Genomic DNA, 12,512 nt, shown 5'->3' with positions numbered 1-12,512 from the left:
TCAAAGAGGGAGGTCACCTGACAGAAGCTGTAACCTTCAACAGAGGACAGGGGCATGAAGCCAACCCACAGCAATGCAAGGCGAGAGGCCCAGAAAAAGAGACACCCTGACTTTGCTCATTTCTCACCTTCAATGCTATTTCTCAATGTATCACAAGGTAACCAAGAATGCACATTATTTCTCCAAAACATAGATTTCCCCAGACAATGATAATAAAGTAAAAATCCAAGATAGATCGTCTTAGTAAATCTATACAGACTCTGAAGTTGAAATACATGCTCTTTAAATTTAATAATCTTAGACTGAAAATCAATCGTTTTTTGAGACCTATCTCATATTTGTTTAAATTATGTATACAAAATAGTACAAAAAATCTAACGAATGAAAGCTTTAATTTGTAGACACTAGTCTACATTAAGTAGTATGTCAATCAGACAATGTCTGATTATTGTCCTGAATAAATATCAGGTAATTTTAATGATTAGATTTATCAAGTAGTCATTTAGACAGTCAATTAGACTGTTCATCTTTTATCTTATAGAGATGCTGTTGAATGTGTATTCCAAAAGAGTTATGCTTATCTGAAATGATGGTCCCATTACATATTTGTAGATTAGGGTTCCATTAATCAGGTAAGATTTGGACTAAATAGTGTTGAAAGATCTTTATAAGTCTGAATATTTGTGATTCAGTTTCAAAAGTACTCCAAACATAAGAGGGAGTGAGAAAATTTATAGCTCTGAAATTCTTTAGCTTTTCATTTGATCTGATTTGTAGTAAAATTATTTAAAAAGAAAGACCATGATTTTTTAGAGTATTCTGCATAACTGACACGTCAATGGGGCAGATAATATGTACCTGACACAGTTATTGCCCATACAAAACAATATGTGCGATAGAACTTTGCAAACTAGAAAGCATTTCCTGAATGATAGGTGTTATTATATTCTTTGTATTTATGAAATCTTTATTTAAATGCTTTAGTTCTTTATTTTCTTAAGGGTGATACGTAAAGATTCTCTTTAAAAATGCATCTTATTGGAGAACAAATTATTAGTGTTTAGGTACATAAATATAGAAATTAAAAAAAATTATCAAAATTTTAAAAATCACCTTAAAAAGAAGGAACACCAGGAGAAATGTCATGAAATGAATATTGTGTACTACTCATCTAGTATGAACCACCCAGGAAAGCAAATGTTTCTGTGACATTTCTATTACGTTAACATATCTGTTGTTAAAAAGTAATTCTACCTACATAATCTTCCATGGTTGACTCCACAATTTTCTTAATGATTTTTAAGCATTAACATCTGAGTACATTTGCTACACCCTAAATATTGCAATCTGGATCCATCAGCGTTCCAATGTCTTTCTCATGCCCATATTTGCTCTCTTTCGAAAAAAAAAAAAAAAAAAAACTCTCACTCCCCAAATAAACTTGTTTTTTAGTAGAAATAATTTGAGAAAATATTTATCCAGGATTAAGTTAGCAGGTAAATTATTTCATTTTACATGATAGAAACAGAAACCAAACAGTAACCATTTTACCTTCATATTTTATAACATGTCCCAGGCATCATCATTGTGTGATAGGGACTGGTTATAGGAAAAATGCACATCAGCAAACATTTAAGATTTCAGGAAGGCTCCTATTCATTCAGTTAATTTTGAGTTAATCAGCTACATGCTCATGTATTTAGTGCATTTGTTACTTATTGAATTTTCCATACACACTAGAAATACTTTATTAAACTTTTACAGCCATGTAGCTAGGTCATTCTCTGCAAGTGCACAAAATTCCTGGAGGATAGCTGAAAGATAATTGAATGTAGAGCCTGTGGCATTTCATAGAGTCTCATAGATGATATTTTTAAATTTTACCTTATGAAAATATCAGAATTCTCAAATTAATGCTAACCATTTTTGATTTTTTTTTAGTATCTAATTATGTAAGCATCGTGGGGGGATATTCGGGATCATTGGTCTCTAATAACTTATCAGAATTCACTGAATGAAATTCCAGCTAAGTCATCCTTTTTTTCAAGTGTTTAAATACGGACTAGCATTTCAAGATAATTTCTTTTCAAAATAGATCTCAAAACATAAACCTCATTTTGCAGAATCCGGCAAAGATTAAAATAGTCGGAAATCATTTAACTTAAATAGCTTTGCTGCCGATCAGCAATGATATTCAAAGGACAGCTTTCCAGGCCCAGGATGATGCACACACCACTATCTTGATCTAAGTAGTGTATTATTAGTCATGCCTTCATCAACACAAAGGTATTGAGATGTTACCTGTTCTTCATCTAATACAAAATAGACACATATCTCTATGGCTTTATGATCCTTTGTTAAATGCTCTAAATTCATAGTCAAGTTCAAATAATTAAGTGGCACTCTAAATCATTATTGATTATCAATTCTCTATGGTTTATAGCCAAAAATAAGAATAAAAACAAAGCTTCCAAAACTGCGCTGATTTGAAGAGAATATTTTATATTAATGTACATTAATGTACAAAAATAAAACTTAAAGGGTTGGGTACTAGATACATTAAATACCATATAATGACATCGTATAATGAAAAATATATAGAAAAATTATAACTTTCAAGTGTAAATATAATACTTAAATAAAATTCTACTTCACAAAGAAACATAAGCAGTTTTAAACATAATGAAAAATACCTCAGTGAAAATTTATTTCAATTACGATAATAGGTTATAAGAAATCCATGCTTAATGTATGCAGGTCTCATTCTAGAGAGCTACTACACCTTCTACACTCAACAACTTCATTATTAACAGTATTCTTTTATTTCAATTTTACTTTGTTTATTCATATTTTCAACCATACACACATGAAATACGGAAATCCTTCTTAAAGTTTCCAACCCAAATTCCCTTCTCTGGTCCCCAGGATTATACTCATTAAGAATTCCATGCACAAAACATCAAGCACTCAGTAGATTCCTAATCAGTAAATAAATAAATGTTTGCATAATAATAAAAATACCAGAGAAGATACGTTTTTAAACCAATGTTACCACCCCTTCCTCTCCACAACACACACACTCTTACACAATTAAAAGTTTCAAATGGTTCTCAAAACTTTGCAGACCCATATAACTGCTATGTAGCATCACATAGTCACTCAAGTCACTTCTTCTCTTCCTTGCCATTCTCCCTACCCAAAAACAAAACAAAAAATAAAATAAAATGTTCTCCAGTCCTGTATACGCGTTTTATGAAAAGTAAAAAACAAACAAACAAAACAACAAATAAAAACATATGAAGTAGTATGAAAATTCAGTGTTATCATTTGTATTTATTTTTATCAATTCCCCAGCACTTGGAAGTCCATCTTTTTTTTTGACAGAGTTTCGCTCTTGTCGCCCAGGCTGGAGTGCAGTGGCCAGATCTCTGCTCACTGCAACCTCCTCCTCCTGGGTTCAAGCAGTTCTCCTGCCTCAGCCTCCTGAGAAGTCGGGATTGCAGGCATGCCCCACCACGCCTGGCTAATTTTTGTATTCTTAGTAGAGACGAGGTTTCATCATGTTGGCCAGGCTGGTCCCAAACTCCTGAGCTCACATGATCCACCCGCCTCGGCCTCCCAAAGTGCTGGGATTACAGGCATGAACCACTACACCCAGCTGGAAGTCTATCATTTTCAATGTTAACTTTTTCCATCCTGGACACAGGTCATCATGTCTGGGTAATTTTATTTTATACAAATGATAAACAATTTTTAATATTTTATGAGAAAATTGCATAAGAATATAGATATGTCTGAAATAAAATGTGAGTTTTAATCAGAAATTGTTTTGATCTACCAGAAACTGAAGAAGGGAGTTTGAGGGAAAAGAAAAGGGCACTGGGCTGGCCACGGTGGCTCCTGCCTGTAATCCTAGCACTTGGGGGGCCGAGGCAGGTGGATCACCTGAGGTCAGGAGTTCGAGACCAGCCTGGCTAACATGGTGAAACCCCATTTCTACTAAAAATACAAAAAATTAGCCAGGTGTGTGGTGCACACCTGTAATCCCAGCTACTCAGGAGTCTGAGGCAGGAGAATCGCTTGAACTCTGGAAGCGGAGGTTGCAGTGAGCCTAGATCACGCCATGGCACTCCAGCTTAGGCAACAAGAGTGCAACTTCGTCTCAAAAAAGAAAAAAGAAAAGAGCACTGACATTTATCGAGGGCCTAACATAACTTGAGCATACAAGCAATCTCATTTAGTATGACACTCCATTGCAGTAGGTATTATTCTCAGTTTATTAATTAGTCAAGCTCAGTCACTTGTCAAAGGTGCTACTAAGTGGCTGAACCATTTTAGGGACCAAAGTTTTTCTTATACCAAATCATGCTTCTCATTTCAAGGAAGTGACACACCTAGAAAAAAGTATTATCTCTGATTTCTTATTAGTTAATTGAATCGGGAAGAAATTTCCACAGGCACTGACAGGAGCTGAAATATTCCAAGTCATTAATTTTATTAATTTTTTTCATACATGATGTCATTTCTTATCCTCCTGTACCCTGAGAAATAAGCATTACTAGCCTACTCTGAAAAGAAGAAAGTGATAATATAGAGTAGTAGCCATTATAAGGAACAGCAAATTAAAACTCAGCTCTCTTTGGTTCATGATCTTAAAACCCAATATATACAATTTAGAAAAAAAAATTACAAAATCTTATTTTTAAATGAACACTGATTTCTTTTCCAAGGGCCAGACTGCTTTTATAGGTAATACATACCAGACTGAGCCTAAAGAAAAACTATGATTTATAAATTAGATATATGAAAAAAATCAGCTTAACAATAAAATTGCTTCTATTAGGAAAGGAAGTAAAAGAAAACATGCAAAAAGCTGGATTTTAAGAGAAGTAAAATTCCTATCTCGATTTTGATAGAAAATGAACTTGAAGTACATTAATCTACAGCTGTTGTAAAAATCCTCTGAAACACATATGTTGGCACATGTGTGTATACATTGTATACATACAAACAAATGCACTTAAGTGTTCGCACCCCTCTTAATATGTTAAATCTATTGTCTACAAAAAATATGCTACCATGTAATAGAGTTTTCTTTCTTTAATTGCTACATATATGAACTACTCCTTAATTGGCGAAATTCTAAGATGGCAAACGGAATAATTGTGGCATTTTGTTATACTTGACCAGGCCTATAATTTTAATAATATTCCATCACTAACATAGATCATAATCAAGAGTGAATAACAGTAACACTGAAACTGATGTATAAATAGTCTTTTCTATTTCTTGGAAAGACAGCTTATGTTTATCTTCAAAGTGTGGAGGAGAGGATTTGCAAAATGTCATTACTGTACAAGTAACGCTAGGGCCAGAAAAGAGAAACAGAGAGAGAAATGAAGTCAAATAAAGAGATAGAAAATGGCAAATTTTCTTACCATTTTTTTTCTAGATGGGCATACATAGCAAGTTCTATTTATCATTGACATTTTAAAATAAACATATAAATAATTAAGAATGTTTGTTAGTAAGTCCTTCTTGTTATTTTAAAAACTTTTTAAATAACACCTTGGTGATCAGGAACTGACATGAATAATGCATTAATAAAATTGGAAATTATAAAAATAATAGCAATCTTCCCCTAATAAAGGTGTAAGTAAAAGATGGATGCTTTCCCAAAGTCATGTACTTCTGTTCTTTTTATTGTAACCTATTTATTGCTGTCTTTCCTACTGAGTTTTTTTGTTTCATTTATTTCACATTCATTTCAACCAATATTCACTAAAACCATGTTCAGAGTGTGCTGGATAATTGAAAGCCTCAGGTTTTTTTTTTGTTTTTTGTTTGTTTGTTTGTTTTTTGTTTTTATTTTACTTGAAGAACTCAGTCTGGTAGAGTTAGATGGAATTTTTTTTTTTTTTTTTTTCCGACAGAGTCTTGCTCTGTTACCCAGGCTGGAGTGCAGTGGTGCGATCTCGGCTCACTGCAACCTCTGCCTCCAGGGTTCAAGCAATTCTCTACCTCGGCCTCCTGAGTAGCTGGGATTACAGGCTGCCACCACCACGCCCGGCTAATTTTTGTATTTTTAGTAGAGAAGGTGGTTTCACCATCTTGGCCAGGCTGGGCTTGAACTCCTGACCTCATGGTCCACCCGCTTCGGCCTCCCAAAGTGCTGGGATTACAGGTGCAAGACACTGCGACCAGCTGAGATGAAAATATTGATGTAAAATCAGGCTGCAATATGGTGAATGCTAGAAAAGAAGTACAGTATGTGCAAAGGTCTGTGGGATCCAGCAAAGGGACAGGGCAAACTGTCAGGCTGTTTCTTCAAGGAACAACAGATTCAGTAAATCGTTCTGCATTCTGATAGAGTATGGCATCCTGGCAGTGACATACGAAAAAAAAAAAAAAAAAAGGAAGATGAAAAGAGTGTAAAGAGAAAGGTGAATGATGACTCCTAAAGTTATCTGAGGGCAAACAGAACAAAGGCAAAAAGAAATGGGGACAATTAAACTGACATAGACTCAAATCACTTTAGATTGCAAATATGTCCCTAAAAATGACAACACATACACACGCAGGCATGAGCTAAAGTCTACACAGGCCTATGGTGAGACTTCCTTTGGAGAGTAGAATATCAAGGATTAGCAAAGGCAGAGTAGAAAGACAAATGAGTGTGTGTGTTCAGATTTCCTGGAATCTATACAGAGATCCCAATTTCCTTTCACATAAGTAGCACCATTGATGTCTTGATGTCAGTAAGAAACAAAGATTCCATTAAGGCTTATTACGTGATTTAGATATCCTGGTGTGGAATTTTTCTGCCAAACTGTTTTAATCATTTATTATAAATGAAGTGGTAAGAAATAAGATATTTTTATTCCACATTTTATATCTCAGCTATATAGTCCAGAATTATCTTCAGCAAAAGAGTCCTATAAACCATAGTAAAGACCTCAGGACAATTAAAGATGACTTTGTTAATAAATACCAGTCTTTCTCCAGACTTGTACCTAAAAACTGGTAAACCATAATGTTATTTGGGTTTTTTTTTAAAGTTATAGCCATTATATGTTAAGAGGTTTTTAAAAAGCTGTCTGAAATAAGACATTTTTATTTGGAAAACAAAAAGGCTTCATTTTGTTAACTTAGTTGGCTTTCACAATTTCATATAAAAATTAGGGAAATAACTAAGTTTCTATAATCACATGATACCCCCAAATATGTCAAATATGATCTTAAACAAGAAATTTTAAAAATGTACTCAAATGTAATACTTTAATGAAGCATTAGTCAAATAATTTACTTTGTATGATATATTCAAGATAACATCTGTAATTGTTGGTGTCACTAAAAACAGCAATAGTTTTCTTGCCGTTGTTTTCTGGCTATGAAATTTTTCAGTACATGAATATATTATTAAAGAAGGTTCTAGCATAAATCCTATCTCAAAGTAGGCATCCCACTCCTGAGAGTCTATTGTTTTTCAATAATAAATACCAAATATTATGTCATAATACCAGTGGACAGACTCAAAATATTCAACATTTGATATATCTTTGCTATCACCATCAGTATTACACAAAACAATCTGGAATCACATCTACTAAGCGTGAAGACTCTTCGAATTTGTGCCACTTCTATGGTACAATACACGTTGAAGATATTTCTACTCCAGGCAGGCCTTCTGAGTCAGTATTTATTAGTGAATAAAATGGGAGTCAAAGGAGAGTAATCTTGTATTTATTCCTCTGCTGACTTAAGAGACAACCTTTTTTAATAGGAAATGGAAAACACCAAGTAATATAAAATATAAGTGGAATTTTTAAAACCCAATTTTAAAAGCTGGAATTTCATGTTATCATATAAAATCACACTCTGGAATAAAATGAGATATGATTAGCACAGCTATATGTAATGATTAACCTCAAGCTCTATGTCATTATATGGTAGTTTATTTAAAATGGTATTAAATAATTATTTATTAGTATTTTATATATCATTAATATCAAATATTGAAGATAGAATATACTTTGCTTAAATTTGATTAAATCAAAGGTCAATAGATTTTCACATTCCTTTCCTACAACGTAGCCTAACCAAAAAGAGATTATTTAACTGGGGTAAAGAGTGGTACATGTATTTTGTAAGAATTACTTAACAAATACATCACCTACAATTGTGTCATCAATAATTACTTATCCTTACCTTTCTGAACTCAGAATACCTAAACAAAGAACACAAATTCAGAATGTACAGAATAGAGACTATGCGCTTCTACTGACATAGCATATGTTGTTCCCCTATGATACAAACTTTTTCTAGTTCAACTCTATTAACATCATACTGCACTTTAAATGTAAGTATATTTGTCAGTGAAGGTATTTCTTTTTCATTTTGCCAGTGAATTAATGACAATATACAATTTGTCTCCCATGATTTATACATCTGCTGTCTAAAATCACTCTTATTTGTCTTCACTTACAAAACAAATGGCTATCTAGTAGCTTCTGTAAATCCCAGCATTATCTTAACCCACATCTCGGGACCATGATCAAAAAATCTTTGAAAATCATGCTTAATGCGCACACGACAACTTTGTTTTTGTCACTTACCACCTTTCATATAAAAGAGTTGTGACACTGAATTCACTCTCCACTGTCGTCAGTACTCAATTTTATGATAGAAATTTAACCATTGAAGAAACAGATTTTCTAAACTGTATTAAAACAACAGTAAAACAAACAAAAACCAGCTTCCTACGTTAATGGTTTATTAGCCAGGTTGTAACATCACATTTTTTTGTGTGTACTGTAGCTTCTTATTCTAGGGGACACTAATTAGTTTTAAATGGTGTTAAATACCATCCCTGCAGTTGCAAATGCTTCTCTGGGATTTTTTACTACAGAAAATAACTCCTGTAATTTAAAACCACTTTGTTTTCTTCAGTCACAGCTGATAGTGAAACACTGACCTGCAGAAATCTTTAAGGTTTTCACCCCTCTCTCACTGCCATTAGTCTGCATTCATTTTCTAACAGGTCTTTTCCTCTCCTACCATTGCTCTTCCATAATTCCCATCCCTTAAATTGCAGCCAGCAGAGAAATAGCATTAGGCTATTTCGGTTCTCCATCCCTCCACTTCCCCTTACAAAGCCTTGGCTACCCTTAAAGAAAATTCTCCAACAACGTGTCAATTTTATATTGGCCACAAAGACAACTTCTGTTGGTTGAGGAAAAGGAAAGAGGGGCTGGAGCTTGGCGACTGGAGTTTGGCTGTCCCTTTCCACAGACTGGGATCTTTGTGGCAATCAGAAAACATTCCCTGCATAAGAAATCAACACACTCTCTGGTTGCAGGATTGGGAAGCAAGAACTAATATGTATAAGCAGTGTCCTTAAAGGAGTGGAACACAACATCCATTAACCTTCCAAACAACAAAAGTCATTTTCTCAAAATATGTCACGCTTTCTTGCATTATTAAACATAATCACAATCTCAAATCCTCTGGTAGCTCCCCCACTGGGGATTGGGTGAAAACTATAAATCATTCCTGTACTTTCTTTTTCTTCCGCATTTCCGTTGCACTTCCTCCCCCTCCTTCCCCCAGCTAGCTCTGAGACATTCCCTCTCTTCGCGTACGTCAACCGGGGACTAAGAAGATAAAGGCAAAAATTCACTCTCAAGAGGCGGATGGGGTCTTAAAGGATGACTATGTGTTTTCATTGCACCCCTCCACCCCGTCCTCAGGTGACTCCAGAACCAAAAGACCTGGAGAGTTTGCGCTTCTAGTGAGTTCCTTCTGACCCAAGAAAGAGCAAGCGTGCGAGATTTTTGCGCAAGCACCTCAAATAAAATTCCAGACCAGGGGAGAAGGGGGGTACACCTGCCTTCATGTGTCAGGAAGTCATTTGGTCCAAACAGGCAAGCTATTAAGTTTGCACCACCTTTTAGTCAAGATGCCCCAAGATCAAACCTGGAAATGGGTGGGGAGTGAGAGGGAAGGACTCCGTGGGGATAGGAGAGAGGAAGTAAAGTGGACGTTTTGCTGGGCTGGAGCAGAAGGGAGATGTCTATAAATCCACTTCACAGGTGGAGCGTGTGTGTGTCACCACGAGGGGCTGCAGCCTGAATAAAGACACCCCTCTCCCTCCTCACCAATCTCTAGTGCAAGCTGGCTCTAGGTTTCTGCATCTTTCTCCTGAAAATTCCACCCTCACTTCCAGCGCATGCTGCTGAGCTATCCAGTCCTCACCGCCCTATCTCTAAAACCTTGAAACCTAAAACTAGCTCAAGAGACCTTTATCAGTGAATAGCACAAATCAAATGAATCAAAAAGTGACAATAAAGGATAAATAATTAGGCCTGTGTGTTGAAACAGCACGTTTTAACTCCATCCCCCAAAAGTGCTCCCCCACTCACCTTCCCCTCTGTTTGGCACTTACCTTCTTTGGGTGGTCGCTTGGCCTCCCTGGTAAGATTGCAGACTTGGGTGGTTTGCAGCTCCTGGGTCAGGCAGCCCTCTGTCTGCTCATTCAGGGGTAACACCACGTTATTTAACAAAACCAGCGACTGGTCGTCGATCCCCCACTCTCCCAAATGCTGAGGGCAGGTGCATTTTGTATACATGATCCCACATGACTCTGTTCTCCCATTTTCTGATTTTAAGCAGCTCTCCAACCAAGTACATAATACATGGCAACCAAACTGGCTTGGGCTGACCTTGTTCAATACCAAAAACTCAAAAAAAGATTTCTGATCTTCTTCCCCTTTTTTCTGTAATCCTGGGAAATTAGTTGGAAATACTCGACGTATTTGAATAAAATTTTTATCATACTGTAGAAAAACGAAAGCATTCTTGGAATTGCAGAGTTGCATTATAGAATGATTCTTTCTTAAAAGATCCTTTATTTTTTCATGGGAAAAATGATCAAACTGATAAGCCAGGAGTGAAAAGTTAGAGCAGCTAAGGTCCTTTTTGGAAAATTTCAGGTAAATGCTATATTTGGTTGGATCTGGATTTTCCAGCGTCCAAGTGCAGTTTGTAAAGTTTTTAGGAAACATTTCACTTACAGAATACGATCCATAAATGACTCCCTTCACCAAAGTTGAACACCAGAAGTCTTGGGCAGCATTAAATCCAAACATAACCAGGAGATAGGTGGAAAATATATAAATCAGCAGGTTACGAACAGCCTTCATCCTATGTCATTTGGCCTGTAAAAATGGCAATGAAAGTAAAATGCAAGTAGGAATCTACGTGCATTGAGAAAATAAAATCCTTTCAATATTACAGCCAGCTGTTTTCAAGATTTCAGTAAAAAGCCCTTTTTAAAAGAAGGGCAGGTAATTTTTATTTTATAACACAGGAAAATTATCTGTTGCTGTGTGAACAGCGCCCTCATGTGGCCATTCACAATGGTCAAATTCGCAACATTCAATGTAAAAATAACATTTAATAGATTATTAATAGGAATGCCCTAACTTATCTACTAGGATATCCTCCACGTCCATTATCATTCTATCGAATGAAAAGGGAAAACATGGAGTTTTAAAACGTCATAATGTAAATGTTAATTGTCGAAATAGTATTAATCAGTCTATAGTCTATACAACCTTTTCTCTCTCTGTCCTCTGTCTGCGGTAAACACCATCATACAAAATCTAATCTGATAATCTGGGAACAGCTGTCATCACATTATTTCTCTTCTCTTAAATGTGAAAAGTAATGATGATAAATTATGGACACAATTTTAAAAGCACAAATAATAATTTATTACAGATGGAACATCATCTCCCAAATGCCCCACTTGCCTTTGCAGGGGCCACCATGTGAACTGCTCAGAAATTCCTTTGCAAAAACATGGGCATTCATGTGGATTAGTTAATTTTAAAACCATCATTTGAGAAAGGGCATAGATGGATAAATACATAGGGGAGACTTGTTGTTCAACATCACTATTGAGAACCAGGATTTAAGGCAGTCATTTCAATGTGACATGCCCTTTTGGGGTACATAAAGTAGATCACTGTATTAGTATCTGTATCCAAAGGTGATATCAGTTAAAAAAAAAAATCCAGAACCATAGTAACTGAGCTGGTTTCAGTCTTTTAATTTTTGAAAAATTATCTTATCAACTGTAATTTAAGGCTTACACATGGTAATAAAATACATTAACATTTTTGTTCCTAGCAGATTTCAATTATTGAATTGCTCCCTTTCCAACAACAACTCCAAAGCTCCTCTTTTCTTTTCTTTTTTAATTTCAACCCTGGCTTTGGATAATAAAGTAGTCCTTGGTTATATTTACCTCTGTAAGTTGTTATCCAAAAATAACTTGAATATTTTTCAGCTTTAACCTTTAAGAAGTTATTTCTTAGAATAAATGACACTGCTTTTGTTTGTTTGTTTAGCCTTTGAGCTGATAAAAGTGATGCCAAGTTAATTTTAAAAGTCTTTAGGCTGCAGTCTCTTCCACTGTTCTGTAAACAGAGACAGACATACAGACATAT

The 12,512-nt window shown here is 35.2% G+C and overlaps 1 protein-coding gene across 1 annotated transcript in view; it reads right to left on the bottom strand.

Moving 5' to 3' along the window:
* Nucleotides 1-11,201, bottom strand: part of ADGRB3 (adhesion G protein-coupled receptor B3) — a 755,063-nt gene extending 743,862 nt beyond the window's left edge. Inside the window, exon 1 of the mRNA XM_019029897.4 lies at nt 10,445-11,201. Within this exon, the coding sequence (XP_018885442.1) occupies nt 10,445-11,201 (757 nt within the window). The remainder of the gene's footprint in view (nt 1-10,444) is intronic.
* Nucleotides 11,202-12,512: the final 1,311 nt, after the last annotated feature.

This window comes from Gorilla gorilla, chromosome 5 (assembly GCF_029281585.2).
Source record: "Gorilla gorilla gorilla isolate KB3781 chromosome 5, NHGRI_mGorGor1-v2.1_pri, whole genome shotgun sequence".
Classification (NCBI taxonomy): domain Eukaryota; kingdom Metazoa; phylum Chordata; class Mammalia; order Primates; family Hominidae; genus Gorilla; species Gorilla gorilla.
The sequence above is the reverse complement of the archived record's forward strand: the minus strand, read 5'-3'. Positions and strand labels throughout refer to the sequence as shown.